Here is a 24,314-nt window from a genome sequence, read left to right as displayed (position 1 = left end):
GCTGCATTCTCTCCATGAAAGCAATATGTGTGTTCTGGTTATACAGCCTACCCCTGTTATACAGCATCCCAGGAATGCTTGCTGGCTGTTCTCCAGGTCTGGATTATAAGCTGCCTGTACTTCACCTTTGCTGGAGGCTGCATTCAACTTGTTGTGCGATTTTCCCTGATTAAGAGTTTTGCAGGATTAGTCTGAACCACTGAAGCAAGTTTCGCTTATACAGCCTTTTGTGTCATTTTCTGGCATTGTTGGGTAATAAAATGCTTGTTTGCATTTCTCATTTTGTGTTTTTTTTGTTTTTCTTTCCCATAAGACCTGTTACTCATTCTTTCTCCTTAAAAAAAAAGAATATTATTATTTTATCCCAAAGGCTTATGGAGCATTTATAATTTGTTGGCCAACTAAATAGTTTATATTGAATGTGTGATGGCTTAAACTTTATCCAGCCTTTTAAAATGCGATTATCTTCTCAAATAAAAACAGATTTACTTGTTCTCTGGGGACAATGGCAAGTTAGAAAACTCTCTGGCCCATTCTGTTTTAAGAGCAACCTTGTCACTGTTTGCTTTTTTTGGTTTTCCTTCCCTCATGCTTTCTGTATCTTAATGATTATACCCCCCTCCCTTGTCACTTCCCTTATATTTATATTAAAGGAGCACTATAGGGTCAGGAACAAAAACCTGTATTCCTGATCCAATAGGGTTAAAAATCATCATCTAGCCAGCCTGGTCCCCTCGTGCCTCCCTAAATATAGTAAAATCTTACTTGTATTCATGCCTGAAGCTGTAGCTCTGCATGCTGTTTTCCTCAGAATAGCAAGCTGTCTGCTGACATCATTAGAAGTGGTGGCCTGATCCAATCACAATGCTTCCCCATAGGATTGGCTGAGACTGACAAAGAGGCAGATCAGGGGGCAGAGCCAGCAAAATTCAATCACAGCCCTGGCCAATCAGCATCTCCTCATAGAGATGAATTGAATCAATGAATCTCTATGAGGAAAGTTCAGTGTCTGCATGCAGAGGGAGGAGACACTGAATGTTTGGATGCATTCTAGGCAGCCATGACCCAGGAAGGATCTCTAACAGCCATCTGAGGAGTGGCCAGTGAAGTTATCACTAGGCTGTAATGTAAACACTGCATTTTCTCTGAAAAGACAGTGTTTACAGCAAAAAGCCTGAAGGTAATGATTCTACTCACCAGAACAAATTCAATAAGCTGTAGTTGTTCTGGTGACTATAGTGTCCCTTTAATATGTTTGCTTCCATATGCCAGATCTGTGTGCAGCCAGTTTGTTCTCCTCTGTCTGTAATGTCTGCTATTTGCCCTTTTGTGGGATAATTTAACCAATGGATTGTGGATTCATTTGATTGGTAACTACAATAGAACCCTGCTTTAAGCTCTACTTATTGTAACTTTTGTCAACTTGACAAAATTCCTTCCTATATGTAAGGAAACCTAGTTTTATAAAAACTAGAGCTCTCTGGGAAAGAAATAAAATGAAACAAAATTTAGACATAGGGAGCTATATGGAAGCAGATTAGATGATGTGTGTTTTTGTGACATATCCTCTTTAATAGCAATCCTGGAGCTATAGACATGTGTTTTATGGTTTTCCCGAGATCTTGGGGGCAGTAGTTTATTGTCTGTGAAGCAAAAAGAGTAATACTTGAAGAAAAAATATTTGATTAAGCAATGACTCCCAATATTCTAAACTGATATAGGTAATTTTAGCATGCATGAGGGTGTAGTCACGGGTGGGGCTGTTCTGAGAAAATGTTGGTGACTTACTAATGGTAATTTATACAACGAAATCACAATTTAGAGCACAAACGATGTATCAAATTTCAAAACATGTTTATTGTGGTATGGTCTCTGTGAATAAAAGACACATCACTGGGGAGTATTATTGCTGTGGAGCTCTGTTACACACACACACACACACACACCAACAATATGGAGCTCCTAGAAAAGAGGGACATTAGGTTATAAAAGAGGGACAGAGGGACTTGGGCACAAAATAGGGACTGTCACTCCTAAATAGGGACACTTGGTATGTGAGAAATGTTCACTTTAAGATAGTGTGATGGTTTATTGGCATTCTAAAAAAAACGGGTATATGGTCATATACGCCCATTCCGGTCTGAATATCTAGTTCTACTTGGACTGTCTATAATGCTATTAAACTGCATTGTCCTGGCAGGGCCGCCATCGGGGGGTGACAACCATGATGGTTGTCACAGGCCTGGGGGGCCTGGCTACCTGGGCCCCACGTCTAGCGGTGGAACTGTGTCCACCTTAGTTCGCCCATTGGGTGACTCAAGCATTTAAGGCCCCACGATAGGCCCTAAATCTTCAGGGGCTCGGTCAGCTCTGTGGCCGTATAATAGCGTGATTGGGCCCATTTAAAAAAAAAGCACAAGTACTGCTGGGAGGAAGTGACGGCCAGTTACTTCCTCCCAGCTCACTCCGCGTGTGAGGGAGGTAGAAGAGAGACAGCCAGGCCGTGAAGAGGGAGAACCCACACAAACTCCCGTCAGCCCCAGCCACCCTCCTGCAATGAAAAGGTAAGAAACAGGAGGGTGGCTGAAAAATGAGATGTGTGTGTGTGTGTGTGTTTTTGTGTCTGTCAGTATGTCTGTCTGTCTCTGTCTGTATGCATGTTTGTGTGTTAGTATGCATACATACATGTATGTCTGTATGTATGTATGAATGAATGTATGTCTGTATTAATGTATGCGTGTGTGTGTGTGTCTGTCTGTATGTATGTTAGTATGTGTCTGTATACGTGTATATGTCTCAGTATATGTGTGTATGTCTGGTTCAGTATGCTTGTTTGTTAGTATTTGTGTGTGTCTATATATGTGTATCTTTGTGTGAGTGTATCTGTGTCCTTTTGTATCAGTGCATATGTTTGTGCCTGTGGGTGGGCTTGGAGGTGGGCGCCCTGGGGGCCCAGACCCTCAGCTGTGTTAGGGGTCTCAAAATTTCTGATGGTGGTCCTGATCCTTGGTCTTGAACATGAAAAGTGTCACTAGTCAGTTTCTCTGATTGGCCATTCTAATTTTGAATCTACAGTATAATAGTGACAAATATTACCCGACTCCATAATGAGTCAAAAAAACATATGAGCTACTATGTTGACATTAAACTACTCCTTATTCCTGATATATTAATATTTGGGGATAAGTCAAACAATATTTTCAAGGACTATTTTGTATGTTTATTGGGGTCATGTACCCTTTACTATACAATGCATTTAAAAAAAAAAAAAAAAAAATACGTTCCTCCAATTTCCACAAATGAGAAAAAAAATCTATGAAAAATGGTAAAAGAACGACTCCATTTTTTTTTCAATTCCATCCTAGACGTGTTAGTCACTGTAACTGCAAAAGTCTTTTCATACACAGACATAATTATTATGGCGTGTAATTAAATTCTACAAGACAAATCGTTCTGGGTAATTTATGTTTCCTGTGACATTTTAGATTAAACATTGATTAAAAAAATAATAATAATCTGTTCTCTCATGAATTCACTGAAGGGAAGTGTAGAGTTTGCCGAGAGCTTGGTTCTCTTGATAAACTAATTAAGATTGCAATAACGCAATTTAGTTGCTGCTGTATTTTCAAAACCAAGACTAGGCATGCTCAGGCAAGAAGCAAGGTGTGGCATTGTAATATGCATTTAAATATCAGGAGATTAATAGTAAAAAAATCAACTGAATATCAGGCAGAAATCACACCTCAAGCAGCCAGTAAAACTGAATTGGCAGCACAAATGAGGTATCAATTACGTTTAAAATGAGCCACCAAACTGGAAAACACAATATAAAAAAAAGTCCAGATTTGGCTTGAAACTGCAAATTCATTAAATGCACTTTTGCCCAATTCTGTGGTTAGTGTGCAAACACAATGATAAATAATTAGCACTACGGTGGTGTGGGGGTTGTGGACTGCCCTGGGTGACACCATCAGAGGGGGTGACACCAACAGGGCCAGCGCTACTATACGTGAGCGGAGATGGCCACCTGGCCGGCAGGGTTATGCAGTGGGTTCTTTATCCCTTCATGGGCCTTTTGGTCTGCACCCCTTGCATATCCTGCTCACGAGCTGCAGCACTGTCACTGATAGTATTGTAGCATTGCCGTGGTACAGGAACTCCCAACATGAATATACAAGGCCTGCACCCAGAGAAGGAGCAGACCAGAAGAGCACACCAGTGGACCCCCAAGGATCTCATATGGTCTGATGTGGAAGAAAGTCCAAAGAGAGGTGACACCAGAAATTACTGCATTGGTTAACACCAAGCCCAGTGACACCTCTGTAGTTCACCTTGATATTGATAATTCCTTACAGACTGTGTAATTCAGTCTGACGTCCTGGACTACAGTGCCCCTGCCTCACTCCTTTCTGTACTACAACTCACTGGGAAACATTTGGAAAGCTGTGATCAATCATATCCACCTGTGTGCATGCTCATGGCTATAGCACAGAGTCTTCACAATCATAAGCCTCTGATTTTGCTGGGAACAGTGCAGAAAAAAATGCATGTGTGAGGGTATATCTACTAAATAGTTAACAAAAACCTCTGAGTATTTTATTTTAAGAATTCGTAATTAAAGCATAATTTCAGAAAACAAAGTAAGTACAGGGATTGATTAAATACACACCAGAGGAAAACTTTTAAATAGGTTTTTGACTCTGATTATTATCTTAGCAACATCCTTCATGCTGAAGTTGTGGGGGTGATTTGCATGAATGGATGCATACACCACTTGCGTCACGTGATCTGATGGATACACGTGCAATTACACATCAACAAGGCATGTAGATATTGTGGTTTTAAAGGTGTAGGTTTTGTAGTTTCACTATCCATTGCTTACACCATTTATCACAAAGATGCATGATGTTTGCAGTGTAAAATATATGGATTTTACTCACCTTTCCTCCGTTCCAAGTTCTGATATCTAAACACATTTATTGTAGTTTTAAAAGCACATTACTAACCTTGTGGTTGCCAAAAAAAAATAAAAAATATTGATAACAGTAAGGCAGCAACAGAGAATGAGCTTTTGAATATTGGAATCCAATAGTTATGAACAATTTGTATTAACCTATTTCAGTTAACAATTAGAAACGTTAATTGGTTTCCTGTGCTGTGTAACTTGATTGATGGCTGAGTTCATGAATCCACATTGTGCAGTGCTTAAGCATTCTATGGACATTGTGATCGAACCCCAGGTGACCTTTAGAAAGAGTGTCCATAAGATAAAACATTCTTACTTGGCTCTAATAACTTTAAAACTGTGCTCAGTTTGAAAAAAAACAACCAACAATACACCATCCATATTTCAATGAAGAATTACATCATCGTTAAAACAAAAATATAACAGGATGGCTTTAAAGCAGCATGATTTCACCTTGTTTTTTTGACAGAAGAAAACCGTCGTGGACACTGGGCCTGACCAGCTGGACGCTCGGTATTTTGGAGAGCTGCTGGCTGAGCTCAGCCGTAAGAACAGTGACTTGTACAGCTGCTTGCTGCAGCATGTGGAGAAGATTGGAGGAAGGTAAGGATATGCTCTAATTTTCTTGGGTTCCCAAGATAGCATCTTGTTGCTTTACCGCAGTGGTTCCCAACCCAGTCCTTAAATATTCCCTAGCAGTCCAGGATTTAGGGATCACCCAGTTGTGTCAAGGTATTTAAAAAAACAAAATCCACACTTTAGACACAACAGGGTAATCCCTAAATCCTGAACTGGTATGGGGTACTTCACGGTGAAGGACGCAAACTGTAGTCCTTATGGAATTCTCGAAGATAGGACATCTCTACTGAAATCAGTATAATGGTAATTGCTGATGTCAAAAATGCATTTTAGAAGACGAAGCCTTTATTAAAACTGTTGTAACAAAAATTACTGTATTTCTGAGAACTGTGTCTTCCAGCAGGTGTTTGCCGTTGCTTAAGGTCACAAGCACAATGACTTTAGCTTTCCAGATTTCATCGATTACAAATCCACCCCCCCCCCCCCAATATTTCAAATGGACAAAGATGGACACTTTAATTTTAGGGGTGTGTGTGGGGGGGGGGGGGGCGGGGGGTAAGCCCAGGAGTGGGGCTTTTCTGAGAAATATTAGCGACTCACTGGTAACAATTCAAATTTAACTTACATTGTTCTTGTTCTAAATCACATTTTTTCTTATTTACACAGACTGATTTCTAAACACATTTATTGGAGACACATTGTGAATGTTGTTGCTGTGGAGCTCTGTTATGTACCAAGACACACCAACAATATGGAGCTCTTAGAAAAGAGGGGCATTAGGATAGAAAAGTAGAAAAGAGGGAGAGAGGGATTTGGGCCCAAAATAGGGACTGTCCCTTCTAAATAAGGACACATGGGAGCTATGCAATACCCATAATACAACTCTTTAAATTAATATCTGGGATCCTAAAAAAATGAAGGCATCTCTTGCTCGTCTTTCTGTGGGACAAAATACCTCTCTACGGGTGATATGATGGCCGTACCAAGCAGTACATATGGTGCTTCTCCACCCGCTTATCATTCTTTCATTCTTTCATTAGAGTATACCACTTCCACCTGCTCTGGGAGCCCAATAGCTGACATTATGTATCCCTGGGTTACAGTGAGATTCTATCATGATTGCGTTACAGTGACATTTTATTGCCATTGGGTATCACTGGGTTACAATAAGATACTGTTGCCCTTCCAAGCACCATGCAGTAATGTTACCGTAGCTCTATATTTTCTGCCTCTGTTTTTATCTTCAATTCTCTCTGCCCACTTTGCCTGCATAATTCTGTCTGTTTTGTTTTCAGAAAACCCTCGGATTCAGAATATGAGGTAATATGAGTGTTTGCTTTATTACTTTTATGTCTGCCTTTAATTTTTTTTTGACTGTCTCTCTCTCTCTCTCTCTCTCTCTCTCTCTCTCTCTCTCTCTCTCGCTCTCTCTCCCTCTCTCTCCCTCTCTCTCTCTCTCTCCCTCTCTCTCCCCCTCTCTCTCTCTCTCTCTCTCTCTCTCTCCCCCTCTCTCTCTCTCTCTCTCTCTCTCTCCCTCTCTCTCTCCCCCCCTCTCTCTCTCTCTCTCTCTCTCTCTCTCTCTCTCTCTCGTAAGCTGCTTGTACTTATCCTAGATTGATGGGATTGCTGCCAAAACGATGCACTCTGTCAGCTATGTAATCCCATAGACACTATAACCAATTGTTACAAAGAACAATTTTGGAGTACAGTTTGCCATGAGATGGTGCTGTCACCATGGAAACCATTTTTAGGTTTTTGCCTGATCAGCATACACCTGTCTTCATATAATGTACCATTTTCTCTTTTCTTTTAAATGAATGTATTGATTTTTTTATTGTTACCTCTCACTCTTTCCACCCCACGTATAACCCGGTGAATATTCCTGGGAGCCCACGACTCGACTGCAGTATGCACTATGTGTAGATTTAAAGTGGCAGCAACCAGCACTGTTTAAGAAAACATATCTGGCCCAAAAAGTTCCCCTTCATGCTGAAAATACTGCTCTTAATTATTTACCCTCTAGATCTCCAGGATTGTAGTGGCTTTGGGTATACAGTCATATGGTTTTAAACTAATGGACATGTGTTTGCGTCTCCGACACTTTAAAATAAATGTTTCCCAAAATCAAAGGAGAGAAAACCATAGAATCAAATCTGCTCCTTGCTGATATCCTGCTGGGTGGGAGTTATCCAATTATAAGGATAGGGCATTGTGAAACGTGGTTCTGGATAACAATACCCTAATTGGTGTAAGGTTTGCCATTTAGTAATTAAAACTAGTCGTCTGTTTTCATTTCTTGCAGACAGGAGAAGATATCGAAGCCCTGATCCCAAAAGGAGTGTCTGAACTCACAAAGCAGCAGATCCGGTACCTCCTACAGGTAGGAAAATAAACTTCAGAGAACGTATTCTTAAAATAAACTTTACAGATACACTTTGGTATTTGGCATCTTCTGGATAGCAAAGATATGAGAATCTCTCTGTTAAAGGGACACTCCAAGTGTCACATCATGCTCTTTCATGTTTTTGGTTTTTTTTAAGTTTGGGAATTCAAAGTGGACAAGTTACAATCTATAGTGAATAACCCTAAATATTTAGTTTATGGTGCAGGGAGCTTTCTGCTACTGTATCCCTTAATCCTAGTGTAAGGTCCAACCAAGTTTTCCCCAAATCATCAGAAATATATCCTCACCTGCCTACTCACCACTGTTATAGGTGGTTTGGGCTTACCGTGATTCTCCTTAGGTGACTGGTAAATGGTCTATTTCATAGCTTCATCCATAAAACAATGGGAATTATGATATTTAACAATAAATATGACATGCCAGCCAGCTGCTAGTAAATTGCAGAAGTCTTTAACTTTCTCCAAATGGGGGACATCTTGAGGTCATATTTTATTTCTAATATTTTTTGTACATTTATTCATATTTAAATTCTCTCCATAAAAGGTGACAAACACATCCAGGTATATCCCCTTAAGCATATTGAAACCCCTAACAATGTATTTTGCACTGAATCTGCTGAGATATACAAGGTTGTGAGGTCATCGGGCGAATTTCCTCCCTGAACTCACCCTGAAAAGATGATGCGGTTATAATGTCATAAGATTCAACCATTTTCTCTCTTTCTACTTCTTGCACATTTTAGATGAGGCACACCTCCGACAAATCCCTCCGGCTCGTGTTGTCCACTTTCTCAAACCTGAGAGAAGACCTGCTCCATTTACAGAATGATTTGAATGTATGTTTATATACTTTAGTTTTTTCCTGTCTGTCTACATGAATTCTTATAAAGTCCTGCAATATATACAGTATGTGGATGTTCCCAGGGCCACGAGTGGTGGTTTCACCAGGGAATCCATTCGCATTGTGAGTTTAGGGGCTGAGGGTAAAATAAGCGAGATCTGTCCTCTTAACTCTTTTAAATGTTGTGGTATTTTATTTGTATTTCATTTACACTGCATTATTTCCTTAATAAAGTAAATAGACATCATTTTTTTTTTATTATTTTTTTTTTTTTTTTACATTTCTGTTGTAGTCTGAAACCATTAAACAAATAATTATAAATGAAACCTGCCCTTTATGTTAAATACTGGCGTAAATTTGTGCGACTGTAGAGAGGTTCTGTTACATAGTTACTCTGCCAACAATGTGGACATCAGATTTATTATTGTGGGAAGACTTTGTTTAGTAAGCATTTAGTGAGTGCGGACACTGACAAATTCATCTTCCGCTCTGCTGATAGGAGTTGTAGTCTACGGCAGTCTGTGTGCAAAAAATGGTGTGATTAAACACCCATCCTGTCCCCCACTTCTCTATTACTCAGCATTATCAAGCACACTGTCGATACTGTGGACTGTAGTGACAATCCGTCTCAGCCAGGCTCTTTCAGGCTGTGAGTGATGGTTGTCTCAATGTACAGCATCCGAAATGGGAAATCCAACTTCTATAACACTAACATTCTCTAGATGAGATGTAGGCAACATTCTGCATTATAAATATGGACTACATCTCCCATAATGCTCTCACCGCTATAATGCAGGCAACACATTGAGAGATGTAGTCCACACCATCTGGAGTACCAAAGGTTGCCTACCCCTGCTGTAGATGATGTGGACTGCGCCGGGCTCAGAACGATAAGTGTTACAATCAATTCAATTTGATTAGAGCTCATTCTGCTTGATGTACCCTGCTGCGATCGTTTGAGTTCAGTAAATCCCATCTTCTTGTGGCAATATGTCAATAAACTTCATATTTCTATCGGCTCCACAGAAACTAGAAACGGACAAGAAATCGCTGGAAAGAGATCTGTCTTTCAAGGATGCTCAAATAAAGGAGTATGAAACCATCGTGGCATCGCTGAGAGAGAAAAATCGGCAGCAGCAGGTACGGCTCAATGCAAATCGGGTTCCTAAATTGCAGTCCGGGATCCACGAGTGCTCTGTTACCGTGTTATTCACTAGAGTGAGAATTCAAGATCAATTTTAAGGTGAAAATCGCCCAACTTGAAAATAAAAAAATCTCTCAATCAGTTCTGCTTTCAAATCAACTAACCTGGCCTTTAAATTGAAATTCACTTTAAATTCTCAGTTTAGTAAATAGTGATACATTGTTTTTTACTAGTCTTGGCTGTGTGTTAAAACACAATTATTAGTGTTTACTGGAACCTTGACAGCAGTGTTAATTTTGTCGACTAACAATTTTAGTAAAATATTTGAGATTTAGTCGACTAAAACTAAACTAAAACTAAAACAATTAAGATGACTAAAATACGACTAAAATAGCTTTTTAGTCAAAAGACTATGACTAAAACTAAATTAAAAATTTGCTGCCATGTTTAACACTGCACTGAGGGGCTGTGGAATGGGCACAAAAGAGACAGACCAGGGCTTGGGAGAGAGACACCTAGAGGGGCTGGAAGGACACAAAGAGACACAGAGGGGCTGGGGAAGGGGCACAAAAGAGAAAGACCAGGGCTTGGGAGAGAGACACCTAGAGGGGCTGGAAGGACACAAAGAGGCAAAGAGGGGCTGGGGAAGGGGCACAAAAGAGAAAGACCAGGGCTTGGGAGAGAGACACCTAGAGGGGCTGGAAGGACACAAAGAGACACAGAGGGGCTGGGGAAGGGGCGAAAGAGCCAGATGTAGGCTAAACCCGTTAGATTTTAGTCTTGTCGACTAAAGTCTACTGAAAATTTAGTTGAGTAAAATGTTCTAGAGATTTAGTCGACTAAAACTATTCAGATGACTAAAATACAACTAAAAATAGAATGACTTTTTAGTCAAAAGACTATGACTAAAACTAAATTGAAGTTTGATGCCAAAATGAACACTGCTTGACAGCCCTATTAATTTGGGCTCTTGTACCAGTAAAAATAAATTCTAGAACCCGTCCCACATTCCAGGGGTGGAACTAGAGTCAGTGTAGCTGCCCACATCCCACAGGAAAATGTCCAGAAACGTGTTTTCTTTCTTTCTTTGTGTGTTTGTCAATTTGTGTGTTTGTGTATGTCAGTGCGAGTGTCTGTGTAAATCTGTGTGAGTCTCTGGAAATGTTTTTTTCAAATGTTGGCAACTATGTAAAAAAAGTTGCAAACAACAAATGCATTCCTTCCTCTTGACGGTACTGGCAGACAGACACTTTGTATTTGTGTGCTTTGTGAGCATCAAACAAAAATACTAGCAGCATCCATTATTAGGTAGAATATCAAATTATATCATAAGTGAATTAGATTTACAGCTTGGGTATATAAGTTTGAAAGTCTTTGAATCCCTGACAATTCACCCTCTAGCAAGTAGCAGCACTGTCTGTCCTGCATGTAGTACCTAAAACCGATAATTCGTCATAATAACTAGAATATTGGGCATATCCAAGAAATCTCATGTATATACTTTGTCTCTCCTCTAATGCCAGAAAATGCTCATGTTTGGTAAATTATTGTAAATTCCTTTTGGGAACATGGCAGATGTTTTGTATGGGGCTGAAACATATTGTGCCTGCAGTTTTGTGTGTTTAGGGTGACTGTTGTGGATGGCATAAATACAATAAATTAACATTGTTTCATTTCTCCATCAGCAAGAACTGAAGGATAGTGCTCTGAGACTGCGCAGCGTAGAAGAAAGTATGTTGTCTCAGCGCAATACAGGCAGCGATAAAGATTACAGACTAAAAGAGCTGGAATATGCAAAGAATGCCTTGCAGCAGGAAAACCAAACTCTCAGAGTCCAGGTGGGGCCGGAAATCCTGATAAATACTATTACTTCTCAATGTACAAAAATGAAAAGTCTGATTAAGAAGAGAACGTGCATGTGTTTTTTTTTTCCCTTTTCTGAACAGCAGTAATTTCCACCACTTTACTACCTGAAACTTGTAGACTTGTTCCCCCCCCCTCGCCGACTGCACCAATAAACACGTAGACCTAAAAACATATTTTGTAAGCCAGGAAGTCCACAAGGAAGTTCTAAGTTGTCTGATCTTAGAACCATTTAGTTACGACTTGCCCCCTTACCTTGGTCGCTGTCGGGAGTGGCAGTGGAGATACACCTTGCCATTGTGCTTGGATAACACTTTAAGATACATGTCTCCACATCTCCCGAAAAGCTCCCTCTATATTGAGGCTGAGTTTGCAACTGGGGCTAGACGTTCCGTTTAAACCGCTCCAAATTAAATTACCACCAGGGGTGGGCAACCTTCGGCACTCCAGATAGTGTGGACTACATCTCCCTGGATTCTTTGTCTGCCTTACAGCTTTAAGAGCAATATGTAAGACGAAGTCCACAATATCTGGAGTACCGAAGGTCTTCCTGGCACTGTGATGTACAGTCATTAATATAATATTCTTTACTATTTATTTACATATCATCTGTTTTCACAATCACTATTCACAGGACGTACAACTATGGGTTCTCATGTACTGTATTTTTAGAATAAGGGCTGTGTTTGTTACTTCCAGCACTTGTACAAGGAATGCGTTGTTTACTATTAAGGACCTCACTTGAAGGCACTTGAACAAGCCCTCATGTTCTGGCTGAAGACCAAATGTGGTCTATGCTGTTAGACACATAGTGACAGGGTTTTCTAGAGGAAGTTGTGTGAACATGAGGGAGAATGGGACAGCTGCCGTTTACATCATCTCTGTCTTTCTTTAGATCTCTGAGACTTGCTCCAGCCCCGTACTCCAGGCCAAGACTGACGAAATCACTAGACATTACAAGGAAATGATTAACAACCTCTCAGAGGAAAAAGATAAAGAGATCCGCAATCTGAGGGTAATTATCGCTACAAAACTGTTTAAAAATTGCAACTTGCTCTGAAACTCTGCTGAGTCTTTAGGGTACTGTCGGGCCTGTAATTTCGCAGGTTGTATTTCCCATTCACTGTGATCAACCAAAGTATTGATTTTAATATACAATGTAACATTCCTGTAACGTTCCCTCCTGGTTTCTGCAGAACTCGCTACTTTTTTTATTACTCTAGGCCAGGTATAGGCAACCTTTGGCACTCCAGATGTTGGGGATTACAGCTCCCTCATGCTTTCCCAGCATTATGGCTGTAAGAGTACTATGGGAGAGGTAGCCCACAATATCTGGAGTGCCGAAGGATGCCTACCAATTCTCTAGGTATTGAGTGTCTTGGAAAGCTCATTTAAAATACGATCTTTTACCCATTTTCATGAGATTCCCTAAGAGTGATCGTAAACCTGTCTGTCCAAGTGTGGTGGCAGAAGGGTGCCCGTTGTTTGTGGCACTGTGATGCACTTGATTTATTAGACATGGGACCAAATGCCACCTTCCACCTTACTGAATCACTCCACCCCTGAACACTCCCTCCGCCACTTTGCTGAATTCAACCCCAGAATCACTGAGTGGAAACATAGAATGTGACGGCAGATAAGAACCATTCGGCCCATCTAGTCTGCCCAGTTTTTAAAATACTTTCATCAGTCCCTGGACTTATGACCAGCATTCCAGTGGGTTGGCTATTCGTCATCTGATTAGTCTTCCTAAGTGTTGGATATCTTTCAATAACATCACCCACAACACAATGGGTATAACTGTTCGATATAAATGCTAGGTTGGCGAAAACCATTTTTGTCTTTCTATTCCTGATAGAAATCACCTAGGAAAGTCAATGTCAACCTCCATAAGTCCTCATAAAGCTCTGTTTTTCGCTATTGTATTGGTGAATTGTAGGTTGTGGTAGGGACATCAAGTCTTCCAATACGATTTACATTCACCCAAGATATAGAACGTAACAGTACAAAACGGATGTTGCCTGATACTTTACTCATGTAAATCCACATTAGGGGATTATTCGCTAAACTTTGAATTGTAGTATATTGAAATCTAATTGACAAAATTCAGGCTAGAATAGCTGTTTGGAAAAAAACGTTCCAATACTACATTTTACCATTCACTACAATTTGGAATCTAGTAAATAAACTGCGTTCGATAACATTGCAGTGGAAGGATATGAAATAATGTATTTTTTTTTTCTCTTTGTTGATATTTAGAATCGATAAAATGCCTCTTTAGCAAGAAAGTGAATTCCTCCTTAATAACAAAGACAATAAATGATTGTAGCATCTAGTGAACACACTGTTCTTTTCTAGTGAACAGGTGATTATACCATTTTAGGTTATCGGTTCTCTGTTGGAATGTGACCTCATTCTGTTTCAGCAAAGTAACATCTGCTATTTCTGGCTGTGAGCCGTAGTAGTTGTAGTATCGCAGCAGCTGACTGCTGAAGGGGTAAACCCATGGGACGGTGTGCCGAGAGTACAAGCACAGACCGATAACTATTCTCCCTGTAGGGCTGATAGCGTAAGAGAAAAATGTATTATTTTCTTCAGTTTGAAAAAAAAAAAACGAATGACATTTAATACAGAATCGCCTTAAACCAAAATACTTGCACCTCTATTCACTTGGCTTCCAACGAGTGTTCTGCAGGAATGCTATATATATATATATATATATATTTATTTATTTTTTTTTTTTTTTTTTTTTAAACAAAATCATTTTTTCAGTTAATGTAGTGTTACTGTTGAGACTATTTCTTAGATTCTGTTTGAGTACCTCTTCCTGTTTAAAAATGCTAAGTAATGTTCGCTTTCTTAAAGCGGCACTGTCATGCCGAACTTACCTTTCCTCAATCTCTTCCTCTTCTCCCCCTCTCTCAGGATCTGTTATTAATTTCTTCCATTCTTCTTTAGTTTTCTTTAAAATCATAAGACAAAGTAGGGACTCTGTCTTATGGAGGATTCCTCCGCTTGACCAGCTCTGACCAGCGAAGGAGCAAAGTGTGCTTCATTTCCGCTGGTCAGAGCAATTTTCCCATGATCCCTAGCTTTCCTCCCAGTTCCCACAATGCTTCCTGTCAGTATTGCCGAAAGTCCTGTCACTTAGACAGAACGCCGGCAAAACTGCCGAATTGCATCCTAACAGAATGAGCACCGTTTCTCCATTGGTGTTAGGATGCAATCCGGTACTTTGTTCGGATCGGAATTTCATTCAAATGAATGAAACTCCGATCCTATTCATTGCTGTGGCTGCATCTTGCAGCCGCTTAGTAGATAACTCCCTAATTCCCACGGTATCAGGGAGCTATCTACTAAAAGGCTGAAAGACCTAAACTGGTCTTTCAGCCAAATTTACTAACACCAAGTAAAAATGACTTGGTATTAGTAAATAATATGCCCCTACTCGCTATACCGCGAGTAGGGGCATGTCTAGTAAGCAGTGAGCAGCCTGTGGCTGCTCACTGTAGAAAAAAAATAAAAAAAATATTGCCCCCCACCCCTAAATGACGGGTGGGGGCCGTAAAGTAAAATAAGGGTGGGAGACCTATTGTCGTCCCCCCCCGGCCCCCACCCCTGGGCGGCGGGTGGGGGCCATAATAGTAATAAGGGGGGGGGACCTACTGTCCTCCAGCCCCCGGCCCCCACCCCTGGGCGGCGGGTGGGGGCCCTAATGGAAAAGGGGGGGGGGGGACCTACTGTCCTCCCCCCCGGCCCCCACCCCTGGGCGGCGGGTGGGGGCCATAATAGTAATAAGGGTGGGGGGGGATCTACTGTCCTCCCCCCCCCCGGCCCCCACCCCTGGGCGGCGGGTGGGGGCCATAACGATAATGGGGGGGGACCTACTGTCCTCCCCCCGCCCCCACCCCTGGGCGGCGGGTGGGGGCACTAAGTAAATTCCCCCCCCCCCCCCCATCAAGGTGACTAGGGGTGCCCAAGCCCCTAGTCACCCACCCCCCACCCAAATAAAAAATGCCCCTACCTACCCCCCTCACCCTAAAAAATAGTGAGGGGGAAATAAAATTGCTAACCTGTAAAGTAAAATTAAACTTACCATTCGACGTCTTCTTTTTTCTAAAATCTTCATTTTTCAGCCCCAAAAAAGGCCAAATAAAAAACCATCATAGCCGTCGAACTAAAAATAAAATAAAAAACCCGAGCGCAAAAAAAAAAACCCGACGAAAAAGAAAAAGCCCGAGCGCACAAAAAAATAATCCATCTTCACCCATGGAGGGCTCCGCGCAGACTGAGCTCCGCAGGGCGGGGCAAGGCTTATAAAGCCTTGCCCCGCCCTGCAATTAGCCTAAGAACACTCTGATTGGTGGGTTTAAGCCAATCAGAGTGCTCTTTGTCATTTTACAAGCTTGGGAAAGTTCTTTGGAATTTTCCCACGCTTGTAAAATGACACAGAGCACTGTGATTGGATGGCTTGAAATCCATCCAATCACAGTGCTCTGTGTCATTTTACAAGCGTGGGAAAATTCCAAAGAACTTTCCCACGCTTGTAAAATGACACAGAGCACTGTGATTGGATGGATTTCAAGCCATCCAATCACAGTGCTCTGTGACATTTTACAAGCGTGGGAAAATTCCAAAGAACTTTCCCACGCTTGTAAAATGACAAAGAGCACTCTGATTGGCTTAAACCCACCAATCAGAGTGTTCTTAGGCTAATTGCAGGGCGGGGCAAGGCTTTATAAGCCTTGCCCCGCCCTGCGGAGCTCAGTCTGCGCGGAGCCCTCCATGGGTGAAGATGGATTATTTTTTTGTGCGCTCGGGTTTTTTCTTTTTCGTCGGGTTTTTTTTTTGCGCTCGGGTTTTTTATTTTATTTTTAGTTCGACGGCTATGATGGTTTTTTATTTGGCCTTTTTTGGGGCTGAAAAATGAAGATTTTAGAAAAAAGAAGACGTCGAATGGTAAGTTTAATTTTACTTTACAGGTTAGCAATTTTATTCCCCCCTCACTATTTTTTAGGGTGAGGGGGGTAGGTAGGGGCATTTTTTATTTGGGTGGGGGGTGGGTGACTAGGGGCTTGGGCACCCCTAGTCACCTTGATGGGGGGGGGGGGGAATTTACTTAGTGCCCCCACCCGCCGCCCAGGGGTGGGGGCGGGGGGAGGACAGTAGGTCCCCCCCCATTATCGTTATGGCCCCCACCCGCCGCCCAGGGGTGGGGGCCGGGGGGGGGGAAGGACGGTAGATCCCCCCCCCCCCTTATTACTATTATGGCCCCCACCCGCCGCCCAGGGGTGGGGGCCGGGGGGAGGACAGTAGGTCCCCCCCCCCTTTTTTCCATTAGGGCCCCCACCCGCCGCCCAGGGGTGGGGGCCGGGGGCTGGAGGACAGTAGGTCCCCCCCCATTATTACTATTATGGCCGCCGCCCAGGGGTGGGGGCCGGGGGGGAGGACAGTAGGTCCCCCCCCCTTTTTTCCATTGGGGCCCCCACCCGCCGCCCAGGGGTGGGGGCCGGGGGCTGGAGGACAGTAGGTCCCCCCCCTTATTACTATTATGGCCCCCACCCGCCCCCCAGGGGTGGGGGCCGGGGGGGGGGACAGTAGGTCCCCCCCCCCCCTATTACTATTATGGCCCCCACCCGCCGCCCAGGGGTGGGGGCCGGGGGGGGGGGGACAGTAGGTCCCCCCCCCCTATTACTATTATGGCCCCCATAATAGTTTTTTTTTTTTTTACAGTGAGCAGCCACAGGCTGCTCACTGTTTAGTGGACATGCCCCTACTCGCGATATAGCGAGTAGGGGCATTGGGGAGATTTTAATCTCCCTTGTGCTATTATGGGGGTCATATTGACCCCCATAGAGTGAGGGGGGGGACCTGGGGGGCTTATGAAGTGGTGGGGAGCTCTGCTCCCTGCCGCTTCTATAGTTACATATTACAAGGAGGGAGCTGCACGCCGGTAGCTCCCTCCTTGTAATAAACTGAACGAACAAACTAACACTGATACACAGTGTTAGTTTGTTCGTCTGATTTTTTCTATTCATTCATTCGTCTGTCTGATGAATGAATGAATAGGTGAAATTCCCGTTCGCATGTCCAGGTGTTTCACTGGGCATGTGCGGGAATCTCAGGGCTATCTAGTGTGGGCAGATGACGTGTCCCACAGGGACTTCACCTACCCACACAAAGATGGCGGCGCCCTGAATAAAGATCGGGCAGAAAATAAAGAATAAAAAATAGGTAATGTGGGGGGCATAGGGGCATTTGGGGATGACTAGGGGGTCGATTGGATGTAGTTGAGGCGGGAGGGGGGTTAAAAAAAAAACGGAATTCGGCATGACAGTGCCGCTTTAAATATTACAACATTCAAGTGATACATATAAATTGAGAGAAAATAGTTGTTTAAAAACAGGAACTTAATATTCTGGCAGGGTTTTATTTGATGTGCCCATTTTTCTGAGTAACAGCTGGGCGAGCACCTTCTATAACTTTTGCAAAAGGTTTGAAACAGAATGTATTTACCAAACAATCTGCACATGTACAGGTATGAACGCATTCTATATCCTTCATGTAACATTGACATTCCAACTTATCCCCAAAAAACTGGAATTGCTGTTTTTGCAAAGCATCACATTATATTGGAGCCAAGTGAGTCATCAGTCCTCCTGTTAGCAGAATCATTGATCTTTAAGGAGACACAATGTATGATACCGAAATCTAGACAGACGTTGGTACCTTAGTTCATTTGGTCAAGCCAATCATTAATAGAAGGCAAAATGTTGGCAAGTAAAAGGTTTGGGAGTAAAGGACAATACAGCATTGCTGTCCAAAGCAGTCAAGTAGAATGTACTGCTTCAAATTGTTTTTGAAGGATCCTTTTAGCTTCAAGTTTTGTTCAATTAGTAAATTATGTATTTTGCATATTGCCAGATGTCCACAACTTTATATATATATATATATATATATTTTTTTTTAGAAATGAGGCTTACTACCCTTGATAATTACTAGCCGTGTTTGCAAATGGATGAGCTGCACGTGTGACCTTGCCAAATGTAAAATTAAATATATCCTTATCTTTCATTTATCTTCCAGATTCAGATTACCAAGTTCCAGAGAGATGTGTCAGCCAGGGAAGGAAGTAGCAGTGATTTGCAATTGAGACTTCTTGAACTGACAGCCTCCTTAGAGGAGAGGGAATCCTTAATCAAGAGACAACAGGAGGTGAGAATAATTCCTTCAAATCTTCCCAACTGTCCTGCAAGGTGTATTCTATCCTCCCTGAATGTGCATCCTTGGCCAAAGGCATTGATTCTTATGAAAGACAGTGAATATTACACTACATGGATTGAGAATATAGTGTAGGAAAGGAGGTAGGTACAATAGGGGAGTACAGGAGGTGTTGCAAAATTAAGAGTATGACTTCACACTGATTCATAAAATTGGTCTAAAAGTAGGTCCTTATACCCATTCTCTTCTCTATTGATTCTTCCAAAACTAAATGCATCACTACTAATGAGCACTAGTGCTAAGAATATTATACGGCATACAATGGTCAACCAAGATATCAAGAATAGCCCAAAAGTAGAGTTTACCAGTTTCTGTATCAATCAAGAAGAAAATCGACTTGTTACCTCATCTTTCAGACCATTTGTCAAGAGGTTACCACCTTGGTGGTACAGGGATAATGTGTGTTCCCAACCTTCAACCAAGACCTTGTATAGCAATACGTAATGCCAGATGTTGGAGATCCAGCAGAGCTGTAGGTGAAAAAGTGTCTTAGTGTGGTGTGAAGAACCCAATGCTCACATCATGTGGTCCTTTGAGTGGACAAGTTGGATCCCACTGGATTGTTCTATGAAAGTAACTAACATAAAGGATTGAACTTTCTCATCAAGGAATACATTGAGACATAACTCACACATATGGATTAGTTTTTTTTGTTTGTTTATTTGTTTTTTAACCATCCAAATTATCTAATATAGAAAAAAAAAATTGTTGCAATTTTTTATCTGTGTTCTTCATTTGGTGATCAGCATAATTAGTGTATCAAAGGTTGTTGTTTCATTGTTTTGTTATTTTTCTTGATGCAACCCTCACTGTTAAATTTCATCTTTACAGGAACTACTTAGACTGAGGCAAGAGAGAGAGGGAAAATCCGTGAACCAGACCGTCATCACTGAAAGGTACCGGTTACATAGTTTGCTATAATTTAGCAAGTGGAAAATGTAATTATTTATAAAGTACCTTTGACATTTTGTGACATCTAAAATCAAGGAGTTATTCCCAAAACTGTGAAATGTCATGGAGAGTCCTGATTTTGTCATTTTTATTTTATTTATTATAATTTTTTTGCAGATACAGAACAGATTACCCTATTCTTGGTCTCCTTAATGATTACAAAAATACATCATCGCCAGTTAAGGAAAGACAGACAATTGTTGTTAAGCGAACAGGGTGGTAAGTGGTAAGTGCTATGTATGGATATTTAATCAAAGGGCTGATACGTTAAATCTATGTTTAGAGGCGTGAGAACAGTTTCTCCATTCGTGTTAGGATGCTATCTACCAAAAGGCTGAAAGACCTAAATTGGTCTTTCAGCCAAATTTACTAATACTAAATAAAAATGAGTAGGGGCATATCTACTAAACAGTAAGCAGCCTGTAGCTGCTCACTGTTGGGAAAAAAAAGGAAAAAGCCCGTAGTGTCCCCCCTCCCGAGCTGTGCGAGTGGGGCTATTAAACTGAAGGTAGGGCCTAGCGTTTCCCCCACCCCGGGCCCAACCCATGAGTGGCGGGTAGGGGCCCTAAATGAAAATGGAGGGGGGGACCTATTGTCCACCCCCGGCCCTCACCCATGACCGGTGGGTGAGGGCCCTAAATGAAAATCAAAGGGAACCTATTGTTCTTCCCCCAGGCCTTCCAATGAGCGGCAGGGGGGGGGGGACCTATTGTCAACCCCCACCCATGAGCAGCGGGTGGGGGCCCTAAATGAAAATGGGGGGGAACTATTGTCTTTTTTAGATTTACTGATTTGACACTTGGTCTGTAAAATCTTTTGTATCTGTTTTTAGTATAAGGAGACTATGGATGGAGTCCTAGTTTCATCAATGTCGATGATAGGTTCACTTCTTATATTGGCTCTTCTTAAGCGTTACGACAACTTTAAACCATATAACTTCTTAATTGTACTACAGCAGGATAAGCCAGTATGCTGACACAAGCATCACTGTCTCTTAATACTGCAGGTTTTAACTGAAGATTTTTAGGGGAGCCAAATTCTGTCTCTGGTGTCTATAGTCATTTTCCACATGATCCCAGAGTACGTTCCTCAGACTGAAATTCATGTCACAAGTTAGTTACAGTAGGTTCACTAAGCCTAGACACAACCCCTCTTCAGGTCATAGTGGGAAAGATGACATCAACACTGTGATAACTGTTGGCGGTTCATTACGTATTAATAGCTTTAGGTGGCCGTACAAAACATTTAAACACAGGTAACCCTTGGGATGTCCTCTGTGGGAAATCTACGGACTGCATCTACCACCTCGTCATTAGCTGATGTCCACAGGCTCTTTATTGACATCGTTTGCCTGTTCTTGTATAATATACAAAAGTATTGTGAAATTTTGGACACAAATTTGTGAATTTATGACATGCAGTTTTATTATCATGATGACAATTAACATTGTTTTATTTATATTTTTACACAGGACTACATGAACATACAAAGTACAACGTCTTTGGAGAATGAATGTATTGTGCACGATCAGAATTGTGCACAGAAGTACTTGGCCAAAAGTAGTCTGAAAAATAGGATTAATTTACAGTAACTTTCAGTGTCACAGGTTTGCCTATTACCAACACAATAACAATAAGGGGGATTCGGCACTTGGAATGCTAATATATGTTCTTCAGTGTGTACCTAACTTACAATAAGTCTTTTGTTCAATAGCGAACGTGGAGGCCAATAAAAGTCCTATCTTCAACTTCAATTTTAGGAATTCAAGGCAAATGATTTTGACAAAGTTCAACCCGGTGTAGGGATTGTGTGTAATATATCATATAAACATAGCCATTTTACCTGTATGAAATAAGAATGGCAGATGAATTGTGGGATTTCAACATTAGGAGCCATTCTGAAGCAAAGTTCTAAAAGTACAGCAATTAGTCAACACATTCCATTGGTTTCCAAGGCGATTGCTCTACAATCGCTCTTTTCTAACCCACCCCCTTTATGTCAGTGGACTTAAATCGGCATTACCAATTAAAAAGTTCATCAGCCACCTTGGTTAAATCATCTTATATCGTTAAATGTCTGCAACGCAGTCAAGTCGTTGGTGATTAATCACCATAGTGTATCCGCTTTGCTTAGAACTCATACCACCTGCCCTCTAATATTTTGAAACATGACAGAATCGACAAAAGCTAACAGACGTTCTTACGTTTTTTTTTTTTAATGTACAATTTACATTTTTAATGCTGTCAAACACACACAGTGCACAGAGTTGGAAAAATTGCGTTTGTATTGGTACCACATTTTGTGTTAAAAATCCAGGCTATTTAAGTAGACTTTTGTGATAATTCTGATGAATTTAGCTGGTAATATGTTCACGGATGGGGAAATCTCCCAATGATTTCTGCAGAGTTGTTTTTAAAATGATTAACTAACCTCCAGTATGCAACATAAGACATGTCCGGTAACTTCTCCTTTAAGAAGAATTTTAATATGTTTTTGTAAATATAGGTGAAAGACTAAAATACTGCAATATGTACACAGTGAACTTTAGAAATATATGGACTGGATCTTGTTATTTTGAGAAATGGGTGTACTTTCTTGTAAAATAACCTTATTTTTCTGTCTTTTTCATTATCTTGTGGCCTTATCCAGCGTATCACTTTTACATGATACGTCATAAAGTTGGTGCTAAATGTACTCCCAAAATAGTATGCTTATTACTTAAATTCATTGCAGGTATTCACTAAATCCCAAATCGTGAAGAAATGGCAAGGGAATTTAATTTTTTATAATAAAATAGCAAAAGTAGAGAAATTCTCGAACTCCGCAATTTGGCCTAAAACCTTCAATTCCCTTGTCAATTTACAGATTTATTGAATAGACCTTATTGTTTTCTGCCCTCTTATCTACAACAGTAGTTCACAAATAAAAACTCCAGGTTTAACGGTCCAGGTTTTAGAAATCTCCCCATTTGAAGACCATGATGAAAACCATAAATATTGGACAGTCAGGCAAAGTAGGCCTTCACCTGCCCACAAGCACCTGTCCTGCAGGGGGGCCAAATGGTCTGATAGGGTGAGATTAGTACCTACACCTTAGAATTATGTGCCTACATGCACCTTACATGTCAATGCACCACTGTAGACTTTCTAAAACGTTATTCTTTTGTATACAACCCCTAAATGTCAAAGGGGCCTGAGGGATGGTACTATAGTGATGAAATAGACACGCTTTTATAAAACTGTAACACATTTAACGTGGTTTTAGTGATACCTGATGGAATATTATTATACAAAAAAAACTAAAAACATCTCATATATTGGTTATTATTCACTAAACGTAAAATTCTGCGGACATTATAATCAAATTGCAATAATGAAGCCAAATTAGACCATGCTGAAAAACTGTTCTACTATGAGCTCACGGTATAGGAAGTGTCTGGCATTTAGAGTAAATTCCTACATAAATCACAAGTGAAGAGTGGCTATATTGCATTTTGTACTTTTTAATCCTCAATATTCCCTTAAACTATACTTTGAAAGAAGGTCACTGAATCGCGTACAATGGTCAATATCTGGTGTCATTATTGCCGCTGCATGGCGTTAATATTAGGGAGGTAGCTAATATGCTTTGCTTAAAGACTGGTATATTTTTAAGATGTTCTATATTTTACATAAAATATTAGTTTTGTGTGTTACTACATATTAGCACTATCTGACCATGTAAAACATGGGAACAAATGGCTTCGTAATAAAGCATTTTACCCAAAACTAAACGGTGTGTGAACTGACTTTGTTTCCTATTTTGAGTCCAATTCACGAACAACGTTGATTCTCACCCAAGGATCTCTGCAACACACTTATCTATCAGTACGTAGGGACGATGGGAATGTTTGGTGTATGTATGTATATATATATATATATATATATATATATTAGTTTTGTTCTGATATACTGATTGTCAGGTAATACAATTTTGAACAGATGTATTAAAGAGTTACTTTAACCTATAAACAAGTTTTGGTTAGAGTAACATTTGCTGGGCTGGTTCGCCCCCCAAATTGGGGGGAAAAAAAAAAAGTTAAACTTTACTATCTGTTCCAGTGTTGAGAAGTTGCTCTTGCACCCTAATACCTCCACTTATGTCACTGGAGGAAGAGTAATATAAGGGAGGGCCAGCTGAGGAGAACATTATTATTATTATTATTATTATTATGTTATTATTTATATAACACCAACAAATTCCGAAGCGCTTTACAGTGAGTGGACGAACAGACATGTAGTTGTAAC

At 41.0% G+C, this 24,314-nt stretch overlaps 1 protein-coding gene across 1 annotated transcript in view; it reads left to right on the top strand.

Moving 5' to 3' along the window:
* The window catches only part of POF1B (POF1B actin binding protein), a 76,119-nt gene extending 52,319 nt beyond the window's left edge, over positions 1–23,800 (top strand). The window contains exons 11-21 of the mRNA XM_063433420.1: positions 5,436–5,569; positions 6,841–6,865; positions 7,848–7,925; positions 8,692–8,784; positions 9,816–9,929; positions 11,619–11,771; positions 12,692–12,811; positions 18,883–19,011; positions 19,909–19,979; positions 20,152–20,254; positions 21,500–23,800. Coding sequence (XP_063289490.1) covers positions 5,436–5,569; positions 6,841–6,865; positions 7,848–7,925; positions 8,692–8,784; positions 9,816–9,929; positions 11,619–11,771; positions 12,692–12,811; positions 18,883–19,011; positions 19,909–19,979; positions 20,152–20,251 — 1,017 coding nt within the window. The 3' untranslated portion in view covers positions 20,252–20,254; positions 21,500–23,800. The remainder of the gene's footprint in view (positions 1–5,435; positions 5,570–6,840; positions 6,866–7,847; positions 7,926–8,691; positions 8,785–9,815; positions 9,930–11,618; positions 11,772–12,691; positions 12,812–18,882; positions 19,012–19,908; positions 19,980–20,151; positions 20,255–21,499) is intronic.
* The last annotated feature ends 514 nt before the right edge of the window (positions 23,801–24,314 follow it).

Source organism: Pelobates fuscus, chromosome 9, assembly GCF_036172605.1.
Source record: "Pelobates fuscus isolate aPelFus1 chromosome 9, aPelFus1.pri, whole genome shotgun sequence".
Taxonomy (NCBI): domain Eukaryota; kingdom Metazoa; phylum Chordata; class Amphibia; order Anura; family Pelobatidae; genus Pelobates; species Pelobates fuscus.
Note: the sequence above shows the minus strand (reverse complement) of the source record. Positions and strands in the feature narration are given on the sequence as shown.